The sequence below is a fragment of the Dasypus novemcinctus genome, chromosome 1, assembly GCF_030445035.2.
Source record: "Dasypus novemcinctus isolate mDasNov1 chromosome 1, mDasNov1.1.hap2, whole genome shotgun sequence".
NCBI classification, from domain to species: Eukaryota; Metazoa; Chordata; class Mammalia; order Cingulata; family Dasypodidae; genus Dasypus; species Dasypus novemcinctus.
The window spans coordinates 151,914,848-151,927,110 of record NC_080673.1 but is presented as its reverse complement, the minus strand read 5'-3'; the positions used below and the strand labels follow the sequence as shown (position 1 = coordinate 151,927,110).

General features: G+C 39.4%; 1 protein-coding gene and 1 pseudogene across 13 annotated transcripts in view; both read left to right on the top strand.

Annotated features, from left to right (window-relative positions):
• The window catches only part of CEP135 (centrosomal protein 135), an 89,556-nt gene continuing 77,293 nt past the window's right edge, over positions 1 to 12,263 (top strand). For 7 of the 13 annotated variants that reach the window (XM_058298155.2, XM_058298162.2, XM_058298126.2 and 4 more), the window contains exons 1-5: positions 1 to 301; positions 3,763 to 3,920; positions 4,931 to 5,121; positions 5,996 to 6,163; positions 10,737 to 10,878. In XM_058298155.2, coding sequence (XP_058154138.1) covers positions 3,808 to 3,920; positions 4,931 to 5,121; positions 5,996 to 6,163; positions 10,737 to 10,878 — 614 coding nt within the window. In that variant the 5' untranslated portion in view covers positions 1 to 301; positions 3,763 to 3,807. Of the gene's footprint in view, positions 302 to 1,594; positions 1,694 to 3,762; positions 3,921 to 4,930; positions 5,122 to 5,221; positions 5,267 to 5,995; positions 6,164 to 10,736; positions 10,879 to 12,263 lie in introns of those variants that run through there. The other 6 variants (XM_071216508.1, XM_071216506.1, XM_071216509.1 and 3 more) reach the window with 5 other exon arrangements.
• On the top strand, positions 6,209 to 7,410 carry LOC101422417 (procathepsin L pseudogene; annotated as a pseudogene).

The window sequence follows — 12,263 nt, the reverse complement described above, 5'->3', positions numbered from 1 at the left end:
AGGAGGCGCCGTGGCCTCGCGACCTCCAAGCCGCTTCGCTTCCGGGCACCACGGCCCCGCGTAATCAGCGCCGCCCTCGCCGCGGTACACGTCCGGGCCGCGCGCCCGGAGTCCTCTGCCCTTCCGGTTACCGGGGCAACGGCGGCGCCTCCGCTGCGCCAGCCGGGTTTGTCTCTCCGCGCCATTTTCAAACTGCCCGAGTGCCGGGGCTGGCGTCCGGGGCGGAACGAGCCATCGAGGGAGGCGAGGTCCCGGTGGGAGATGCGGCCGTGGGCGGAGGGAGCGGCGGCCGGAGCTGCCCGTGAGTCCGGCGGCGGAGAGCGGGACGGCCGGGCGGCAGGTGGCGGCGGCTATGCCTTCTTCCGGGCGGCCCCCGCGGGCCGGGCCCGGGCGCTGCCGGAGGCCGCGCGGCTGCGGTAGGAAGTGGGGCTCAAGCCGGGGCCCTGGATCCCGGGCGGCGAAGCGGGGCGGGAGCGTGCGGGGAGGCAGGAGCCGAACGGGTGAGGCGCGGAAACTCCTTGCGTCAGACGCGCTTCCAAGACCCCCTTCCCTTCAATACCCGACTGGGAAGCGGCAAACCCGGAATTTCCCTGGGGTTGCCTATCTCCCTGACTTCTCCCTGCCCAGGTCGTCCCGGGGCGTCTGGGATGTCCGTGCGGACTGGGCTACTATAGATTGATTGAGTCACTTAAATTTTAAAATTCCCTCTTAGTATAATAATCACACTTTCCTTTTGTCAAAGCAAAAATGCCCTAAGTGTGGGACGATTGCCTTTGCTCAGCACCTTTGAGAACCCCGCGTCCGCCGCACCCTCTGCTATTTAAACTTCAGTAAGGAAACAGCAAATGTGGTTTTACGAGACCTTTTCTTCAATACCAGCATTATCATAATCTTCATGGCAGTTTTATTTTAAACTTCTTAGTTCATGTACAGTTCAGTTCTTAAAACTACCAAAGGACTACCACAACTATGGAATGGGCATAACCTCGTTTTAGGAAACTTTTCGTTCCATCAAGTCCAGAAACAGAGAGCAAGAAGGCTACCGTATTTTCTACTATTTTAACTTGTAATTTTAAAATTAGCTTTAGCGTTCTCTGTAGATAAAAGAAAGTATGAGCCAACATTTTAACGTTTAAAAAAAATCACCGAGTCTTCAGTTATCTTGAATGTGTTGTTTTGATTATTCTTTCTGTTTCATTGATTCCAGGAATAGTAATTCACTCTTTTCTGTGATCAGGTCCCCCACCCCCACCCAGATTTCACTATTGGGAGGTAACCCTAGTTAACGAATTTTTTTTTTCAACCCCCTGTGCATACATGCTGGTGGGATGTTTTTGTGAAAAGTGCTGACTTTTTCGGGTCAGACTCCAGAGTTAGACAGATGAATAATTGTAAATCTTTATGCGCTTGGGACCCGAAATCTAATCTTTATGTTGTGTTGCTAGAAATTTTTCCAGGAAGTTTGGGGAGCCATATATTCAATGGCCCATGGGTAGGGAAAGCATAATACAAGTATTGTCCTTCCCAGGAAGATTTTCATTTCTCTTAATGTGTTGAGGCCCAGACATGATTTTTTTAATTCTCTTTTTCTCAGAGCAGGATTCCCCACCCCCTCACCCTGGGTAACCAGTTGGTACCAGCAAAGAGGAGAAATGTTTGAGTCCTGCAGCCTCTGCTAGTTTTTGGTGTTCAGGTGCATATTTCTATTGTCTGCAGAAGTTTCTCTACAACACCCTGAGCCAGTCAGGTCCCTCTTATAGAAGGAACATAGAAAGTCCATGGGGAAGTCACTCAAAGAAAGGGTTAGCAAGAGCAGAGAGAAAATTTGTAGAAAGGAATACCCTTTTGACAGGAGAGATACTAATTAGAAGTGATAGGGTAAATTGAGGCGGCATGGTATGGAAACCAGGGTACAGGACCGTGACTCAGGCTTTCAGTGACTGCCCACCCACTTTGTGACCATGGGATTTGGGAAAAGTTACTCTTGGGGAAGAGCCTTTCCTCCTGTTAAATAGGGATGATAACATCAACTCCCATCTCCCTAACAGGGTAGTTGTAAGTTTAAATTTTGCATATATTCCTAGTTTATAAATTGTGAAGAAATGTAAAACAAACTTTTTATTCAGTTTAGAAATATGAATACTATCTTAGATTTCAGGGATGCTGTAACAAAGTACCACAGGTTGATTTAAACAAAAGAAATTTATTGTCTTATGGTTCTGGAGGCTAGAAGTCTACCAAATCAAGGCGTCGAGACCATGCTTCTGCTGAAGACTGGAGGGTTCTCATAGTGGCTTGCCGGCAGTCCATGACGTTGCTTGACTTGTGGCATAACCCCATCTCTGCCTATGTCAGACAGCTCTCTCTCTCAAATGCACAAATCTTAAGTGTACAATTTGAAGAGTTTTGATAAATGAATACACCCCTGTGTAACCACTACCCCAGTCAACATACATGTGTTCCTTACTCTAGAAAGTTCCCTCTTAAGTTTCAGTCAGTCTCTACCTCACAGGCCCTCTACCCTCACCTTCCGGCAACAGCGATTCTCATTTCTATCCCCACAGTTTAATTTTTTGTGTATGTGTGAAGGTACTGGGGATTGAACTCAGGGCCTTGTACATATGAAGAAGGTACTCGACCACTGAGCTATACCCACTCCGCCCCATAGTTAAATTTTGCCAGTTCTGGAACTTCATATAAATGGAATCATGTAGTATGTGCTCTTTTGTGCCTGGCTTCTTTTGATCATTAATAGTTTTGAAATTCATCCATGTTATTGGCCTGTTTGAGTAGTTCCTTTCCTTTTATTTCTTAATAGTGTTACATTTTATAAATATATCATAGTTTATCCTTTCTGGTGTTGATGGATATTTAGGTTGTTTACTGTTTGGGGCTATAATGAATAATGCTGGTATGAACATTCTTGTAAAGTCTTTTTGTGGAAATTTGTTTTCATTTCCTTGGTTAAATATCTAGAAGTAGAATTACTGAGTTAGGGGTAGAAGTGTGCTTAACTTTATGAGAAACTGCCAGACTTTTTCCAAAGTGATTTTACCCTCCTGTTAGCAATGCATGAAGATCCCAGTTGTTCAATATTCTTGCCAACATTTGGTCTTGCCAATCCTTTTAATTTTAGCCATTCTGGTAAGTTTGATATTGCACCTCATTGTGGTTTTAATTTGTATTTCCTTGGCAATTAAAAGTATCGACACCTTTTCATATGCTTATTCCCATTCAGATATCTTTTGCAAGGTGCCTGGTGAACTTTAGGCCATTTTCTGTTCATTTTATTGTGATTGCATTGTAAGAGTTCTTTATATATTCCGTATATGTTCTGAATATTTTCTCCCCCTCTTTGGTTTGCCTTTTTTTTTAATAGAATATTTTCATGAGCACATGTTTTAAATTTTGATGAAGTTCCAATTTATCAAATTTTTTCTATTATATTTAGTGGTTTTGAAAGAGGCCTCAAAAAAAAAAAGAGGACTTTCTAAGAATCTGCCTATCTCACAGTCAGGAAAATAAACTTCTAAAAGCTTTATTGATTTTGCTTCTACATTTAGGTTTATGAAGAGATACTTAATTTAATATAGCAACATGATTATCATAAGCACTGGATTTAAATTAGTCTTAATGTTCCAGAAGGCTGCCTATCTGAACAGAAACAAGAAATTGCCTTGTATTACAAAAATCTTTTCTTCTGATCATGAAACAACAATAATAGCTACAATAATATAATGATGTGTTATTCTTTTTTTTTAGGACTTTAATTTTTAGAAGTGAATAAAACTGGTTTTAGAAGACAAGATGACTACAGCTGCAGAGAGAAAGTATATTAATATTAGAAAAAGATTGGATCAGTTGGGATACCACCAAACTTTGACAGTGGAATGTTTACCTTTGGTAGAAAAACTTTTCAGGTAAAGATGAAAATACAGTTCTAAATATTCGTTCCTTAATCCCATTTATCTATTTTTTCACTGAACTTCATATTTCTGTAAAGAAATGGTTTGGTTTTTGAAAAGCTCTTAAATCACCTGAAGCTCATCTATTCTTTAGCTCCTACTCCCCTGTCAACAGTTCATGGTCTCCACATTGCAGAACTTAAAGGATCCCAATTAACTATACCATTAAAAGTAAATGTTTCTAGGAGTTTTCTCAGTGAATAAAACTACAGTGTTTTTTAATGTGGTTTTCTGATGTAGTTGAGAGATACTTTCGCCTTTCTTAAGTTCTGTGTGTGCTTCACTTTATTTTCTATAATATTAACAGTTCTCAATTTGTTGGTCATTATTTTTTTTTAAGATTTATTTTTATTTGTTTTATTTATTTCTCTACCCTTCCCCCCCCCCAGTTGTCTGCTCTGTGTGCATTCGCTGTGTGTTCTTCTGTGACGCTTCTATCCTTATCAGCGGCACCAAGAATCTTTATTTCTTTTTGTTGCATCATCTTGCTGTGTCAGCTCTCCGTGTGTGCGGTGCCATTCTTGTGCAGGCTGCACTTTCTTTTGCACTGGGCGGCTCTCCTTACAGGGGCTCCCCTTGCACGTGGGCTCCCCTATGCGGGGGACACCCCTGCGTGGCACGGCACTCGTTGCACGCATCAGCACTGCGCATGGGCCAGCTCCACATGGGTCAAGGAGGCCCGGGGTTTGAACTGGGGACCTCCCATGTGGTAGCGGATGCCCTATCCATTGGGCCAAGTCTGCTTCCTGGTCATTACTTTAGCTGTTACATTAACTTTATTTGTTTGTTTGTTCGTTTGTTTATTTTAGGAGCTTCCTTCCTTTCTTCCTTTCTCCCTCCCTCCCTCCTTTAGCATTAACATTTTATATGTTTACATTTCTTAAGGCTTTTTAGAAATCTATTTTTAGTTATTAGGAATTCAGTGAAATAATTTTGCTTTTACATTTCCCATTCTTTAATTTTAGTGACCTAGTTCATACAACAGAGAGCCTTAGGAAATCAAAATTATCTGCTGTGAAAGCTGAAAAGGAAAGTGCCAATTTTGATTTTGTTTTGGAGCCCTATAAAGTTGAAAATAAAAGATTGAACAGGGAAAATAATGAACTATACCTGGAATTAATGAGACTGAGAGAACACTCAGATCACCTTATTAAAGGTAAATGAAAATTTGGTAAATTTATTTAATGCTAAATATTTGCCCTTTTTGTTTTATATGTATGGAAAAGCTAAAGTCTAATTTTACACCTGTTATTTAGAAAATTTGGTCATCTTCCTGATAACATCTCCTGAACTGCTATAAGGTATGTTGAAGAATTCCTGAGAAGGAAAATAAATGTACATTCCATAGGTCTATTTATCCTCACTGTGGATTAAACTTTTAGAATTACATTTGTAATAGAGAATATTAAATGCTGAAATTGAAGAAGCATTTTTGAAATAAGTTTTATTTTTCCCTTATTTAATATAAGAATAAAAGTCAGATGAAAGCTAGGTATCACACTGAGTCTTTAACAACTGGTCTTTGAGTTGAAAAGTAAAATAAGATGAGTTCAGCGGTATTTAATTATATGACTATCTTATGCATAAATTCTTTTTAATATTCAGTAGAAAGCTCTGTCGAATACCTGGCATGAATTCCTAATCCTTTAGCTTCTACCCCATTTACTGAATTAAAAGCCACATTTTATATTAGGCTCATATAACAGCAGAAAAATATAATTCCGGGAGCAAGTATAGTTCAGTGGTTGAGCACCTCCTTCACATGTATGAGTTCCCGGGTTCATTCCCTCATACCTTGTTAAAGAACAAACAAAAACAAAAAACCGTTTATATATATATAATTCCCTTTTGTCAGTAGTGGCTTATTTACAATTTTGTTAATCATGGTAGAAAAGGTAAATAGGCTTTCAAACAAAGCAGGCATAAGAAAGGTACAACCTGTCCAGTTATTGTGCTTGTGTTTTATTAAATGTAAGAAGTTTTTAGATTTCTTGATCTCTAAAATAGCGCTGACTCTTTTTCATTTTAAGATTTGAAAACTACGTTGAAGAAGTGTGCACGTGAAACAGCTGATCTGAAATTTTTAAATAACCAATACGTTCACAAACTTAAACTTCTAGAGAAAGAGAGCAAAGCTAAGGATGAAAAAATTCAACACCTTCAAGAAAAAAATTTGCATGCAGTAGTACAAACTCCAGGTAAGTATTTCTTCTCAAAACACAATTTTCACATTTAATCTTTTAAAGCTATTAAAACTGTTGACTGACAACTATGGACTGTGAAGACCCCTGATGACTGTGTGTGTGGAGTTGCATATGCACCAGCCGAGGCCACTGCAGGATTTGAAACATGAATCCTTTCCTCTTTCTCACTGCCTTTTGCTTGGGATTAGTCTCAGCTGCTACAACATTTGATTCAAGTTTAGGTGCACAATGACATGAGTGGAAGGCAATGCACCAGAGACCATATGGCACAAATGAAAAAGGTTGGAGGGCAGTGTGGGAGAAGAATATGAAAAAGCTTGAACAACACAATCTGGAATATGCCCACGACATCACAACTTCATGATGGAAATAATGCCTTTGGTGACGTGACTGATGAAGAATTCAGGCAGGTGATGAATGGCTTTCGAAGCCAGCACTACAAGAAGGGGAAAATGTTCTATGAACCTCCATCTGTTTAGGTTCCCAAATCTGTGGATTGGCATAAGAAAAGGCATTGTGACTCCTTTGAAGGATCATGGTAGTTCTTACTGAACTTTCAGTGCAGCCAGTTTCCTTGAAGGACAGATATTTTGGAAAACTGGTAAACTTGTTTCAGTCAGTAAACAAAACCTGGTGGACTGCACTCAGGCTGAGGACAATGAAGGCTGCAATGGTGGCGTCATATGGACAATGCTTTCCAGTATATCCAGGATAGCAGAAACTTTCATTCAGAAGAATCCTGTCCATACATTGGAAGGGACACATACTGTCACTGCAAGCCTGAGTATTCCACTGCCAGTGACACCAGTTGGTGGACATCCGTCTGCAGGAGAAAGCACTGATGAAAGCATTGGCAACTGTCAGTCTCACCTGTGCTGCTATCAATGCAAGCCATGACTCCTTTCAGTTATATACATGAGGCATTTCCTGTGAACCAGACTGCAGCAGCAAAGACCTAGATCACAGAGTTCTCATGCTTGGCTTTGACTATGAAGGTATAGATTTCAGATAACAATGAATATTGGCTTGCCAAGAACAGCTGGGGTAAAGATGACCAGAGACCAGAGCACTTATTGTGGAATTGCCACATCAGCCATCTATCCCATTCTGTGACCTGAGGGATATGTGGTAAAAATGAAGGATTCGAAGACAGCATACCAGAGGAATTTTTTTTAAAAACTGACCTAGCCCTTGTTGTGTGGGATAAAATGCTTCAATCATAGAGGTTCCAAGTTGCAATTTAAAATTGTGACATTTTTACAATGGAAAAATGTTACCACTATTTAATTACTACTTTAAAGAGCTTTGAAATATTATAACTCATTGCTTAATGCTAAGATTTGAGTTTTCTTTTTTTTTTTTTTAAGGGGGTATAGTTTTACCTTTTTAAATAAAACATAATTTCATAAGTACAAAAAAAACCTGTTGACTGAAATAGGACTTTTGATTTTCAGGCTTAGAATTTAGTGTTTGCAAAGATATCTTTCATTAATTAGAAAAATTTCTTGGGGAAGCAAACTTGGCCCAATCGATAGGGTGTCCATCTACCACATGGAAGGTCCGCGGTTCAAACCCTGGGCCTCCTTGACCCGTGTGGAGCTGGCCCATATGCAGTGCTGACGTGCGCAAGGAGTGCCGTGCCACGCAGGTGTATACCCCGCATAGGGGAGCCCCATGTGCAAGGAATGTGCCCCATAAGGAGAGCCACCCAGTGCGAAAGAAAGTGCAACCTGCCCAAGAATGGCGCTGCACACACAGAGAGCTGACACAACAAGGTGACGCAACAAAAAGAAATACAGATTCCCGGTGCTGCTGATAAGGATAGAAGCAGTCACAGAAGAACACACAGCATATGGACACAGAGAGCAGACAACTGGGGGGGCGGGAGGGGAGAAGGGGAGAGAAGTAAATAAAAAATAAATCTTTAAAAAAAAAAGAAAGAGAAAATTTCTTGATTTATTTCTAAAAATCCAGAGAGTGTTTTTGACAGCACATGTGCTTGGAAACTTGTTTAATAATAGTTTCTTGGATACACAGAGTCTAACTTCAATGCCCAGAATTTAATTACCCTAATCATTATTTTTAATTATATTTTTCTCTTTTTATTAATAAAATTAGTTATAAAAGCAATCTATAATCATTAAAGAAAATTTAGATATTATGTGCTTTTTTAGTTTAGTTTACTATTTTTATGCTCAGCAGTTCTAGAGCTTGAGAAAAGAAATGATGGGGCACATCCTGAACTGGTGCTTGTACAGGCATAGATTACTAGAGTAATTTACAGTAATAACTGCAGTATCATTGAGAAGTCAGAACCATGCAGTCAAGATGATAAAAGTAAGTTTGGCAGAAGAGCCTGCTCCTTTATGAGACTAGTTAGGGACTGAGGGATTAAAGGGAATGTGAGGACTAAAAGTAATTTGTTGGGGAACGAAGATTGTGATCAGAATGGAATATCTGAGTAGTAATCTAGAAGCTGGCAGAATTCTGAGTGATCCAAAATCCAAAGCACAGTTATGCTATTGGGTGGCTGAAGCTGAGTGGAGAGGAAACTCATGGGAGTTGAGGGATTAGCACCTGAGAGGCTAGGGTGTGGGAAGAATCAGAGTTCATGATGGCAGCAAACGAGAGGGAGACGTAGATTCTGAGGTGAGGCAGAAAAACTGGAGGAAAGTGGAAGAAGATCTCAGAAGTAACTAGAAGATAATGGAAAAAAAGAATCAGGTTTATTGAGGACAGACTGAGACAGATTCAAGAAAAAATCAGGAGATGTCATCATTAGAATTTAGTTAACACAATGTGGTAGATTTGGGAAGTAGAAGAGTTCCCAGATTTCTGTTTCAAGTGAATGAGCAAGTAGATAATTGTACTGTTTCTCAAGGTAGAGAATATTAGAAGCAGAGCAGAGTCCACTTTTGGGTATTGTATTAGTCATAGGGGTGCTGATGCAAAATACCGGAAATTGGTTGGTTTTTATAAAGGGTATTTATTTGGGGTAGAAGTTTACAGTTACCAGGCCATAAAGCACAAGTTACCTCCCTAACAAAATGTATTGCCACATGTTGGAGCAAGATGACATCCCAACATCTGTAAGGGTTCAGGCTTCCTGGGTTGTTCTCTTCTGGGGCTTGCCTCTCTCCAGGCTCAGCTGCTCTCTTATCTCCAGAAGGCCAGCTGTAGACTATGAGGTGAACGACTTGTTTCTCTTCCCAGAGCCTTCTCTCTCTCCTCACCACCAAGCTCCTGTATGTGCTTACTTTCCAGGGCTCCAGTTCAAAACTCCAACCTCCCTTCTCTGCAGTGCAGTTTCTCTCTGAGTCCCCGCCCACCAAGGGGCAGGGACTCAAAATCCTCACGTAGCCCAATCAAAGCCTTAATCAGTATTTAATCAAGTAAAAGTAAAACCTCTGAATCCAATACACTCTACTGTGCCCAGAGGAAAAGATCAGTTTACAAACATAATCCAATATTTCTTTTTGAAATTCATCGGTAATATCAAACTGCTACAGGTGTGTTGAGTGTGCTAAACCCATGGGCCAATCACTTGGAGATTTCTCGTAAGCAGTGGGATGTGTAGATATATTCTCACTAGTTGCAGTTAGAGATTCAAATTTGGGAGTCATTGGAGTATCATGGTAATGGAAACTATGTGGTAGGAATCATCTAGCGAGGTTATATATACTGGGAGAGAGAAGAACCAAAGATGGACCCTAGGAAAATTCATAGTTAAGGGATTGGTGGAAGAAGAGGGGCTTTGAAAGAAGCTGAGAAGGAGCAACCAAAGATGAAAACCATGAGGTAGGGGAAGAAAAATCTTTGAGAAGGAAATGACTACATTTATTTATGTGTGTACAAGAAGGTCATTTGGATGCTTTCTACCTGTTTCTTCATCCTTAAAACGAGAGATAGTGTATGCAAAATTTGTTAGGATTCTATTGAAGGTAAAGTTGTGGGTTATTTTTGTTCTTCTTGAGGACCTATCAGTTTTTCAAGTACACTTCTAATCTTGGCCAGATGCTTATTCTTTCAGCTTGGGCCAAGATAGGATATATCTACCCTGCTACTTTTAAGGATGCTTTAAAAAACATTCCCTGTTTCAGGTTATAGCATGATCTTAGAGTACAGTTGACATACCATTATATACTACTTTTGCTCCTTAAAATTTCAGCTGTCTTTTGACACTGCTTAATAAACACGTGTATTTTAGTTCTCACTGCCTAAACCTCCACATTTGAGAGTTCTCTGTCAGTGATGATTTCTTGAACTCATAATAATGAACACCACAAGGCACACCCAGCTTTTAATCTTGCCAATGCCTGATCATTAGAGGGGCAGAGTAAATCTGAGCATATGTGCATTCAGGCAAATAAAACTTGTTTTATAACCATGTTGAAGTTTTCAGGAATGCATTTTTTAGTTAAAAATCAGAGTGGGTATTTACTTATAAGGGGAAAATATTTTATTGATATGTAATATGAGCCAGAGACACACTTTATAACAAAAATATTAGCGTTTTTACTTTGTTTCTTCTTGATTTTTTAATTTCAAATCACACTTGCTTTTTTAGGTGGCAAGAAAAGAAGTATTGCTTTCAGGCGTCAGCGTATGCAAATTGATGAGCCGGTCCCTCCCTCTGCTGTCCAGTCATATCCAGTCCCTCAGCCAGAGGACCCTTATATTGCAGACCTCCTGCAGGTGGCTGACAACAGGTGCATTAATAATGTTTTGTTGGCTTTAGATAAATGATCACTCAGTTAGCTTTAAGTGTCTTGATCATAGGGCTTTAGTCTGGTTAACTTTTGGGATCCCAGTGCTTAACAGCAATTTGAGAACCCTTGCACAGATACTCAATGAATACTTGCTGCATAATATAGAATATTCCCATTTATTTTGAAACTTTGATTTCAAATAGGTTGTATATCTGGTAGTTCTGCCCATATTTACTTTAAAATAATTGAGTACCATCTAGAACCTATTTTGGTAGAGTTGCTTTAATATTTAATTTTTTTACCAATTAAGAGTTATGGTTCAGAGGAATCTTTATTCAGTTTTACATCAAATGCCAGTTGAACATGGATAGATTTGGAACTGGCTTTGAAATGCTCCTTTGATGATTTTCTAGCCCTGTATGTTTGTATTTCCTTAAATTGGAATCATAAATTCCATTTAAGTAAAGCCTCATTAAGCCCCCATAGTAAAAGCACTAAGTAAGTGCTCTGGGGATATAAAGATGAGTAAGATGGTATTGCTGCTTTTGAGTAGTTTGCAATTCAGTAGTGAAGGTGAGATGAGAAATGCACAAATTGCCATTAAGAAAATGATAAGGGGAACAAAGGAGTGAGAAAACACTGGTGACTCTGGTCATAGCTAGAGAACATTTCAAAGTGAGAAATAGTGAAAATAGTTAATGCAGGTAATTTTTCATTAACTTTAAATTAAGCAGAGAGCATGGGGGAGTTTTTCCACTTTTTTGATCTCAATATAACAATCTAGAAAAGAACATTGGTTGAAGGTATTGATTAGAGTCCCTTCTCTTGGTTATTCTCACAATATTATGTACTTGTACATATATCTGACCTTATCTGTGAAATACTTTGTGTTTTGCTCTGTTAAAGTTATAATCTAGGACTTCTCAGACAATGTGTTAGTATTATATAAGAAGTTATTTGGCTCCATATGTATCATTTTCTCTTTTCTTTTCTACCAAACTATCAAAGGCAGTGGTCTCTATTTTTATTATTATTATTTTTTAGTGGTCTTTTTTAATTATCTCGTTCACTTTAGTTTGTACATGTGCATGTTGTTTATATTCAGAATCATTATGCATCTATATGGATATATGGGTGTAGTTGCATTTATACTCTTCTCCTAAGCCTAGATAACTAGAAAACTTTGATTCTAGTAGTAACAGGAATAAGCTGTGTCCAGCTTCATTTATTTCATCATGGGAAATATCTCTTAAGAACAGTCCTGACTTGAGACTTTATTTTGCAGTATGAAAATGGACTGTACCATTTTTTTTTTAAGATTTATTTATTTTATTTCTCCCCCTTCCCCCAACATTGTCTGTTTTCTCTGTCCATTTGCTGTGTGT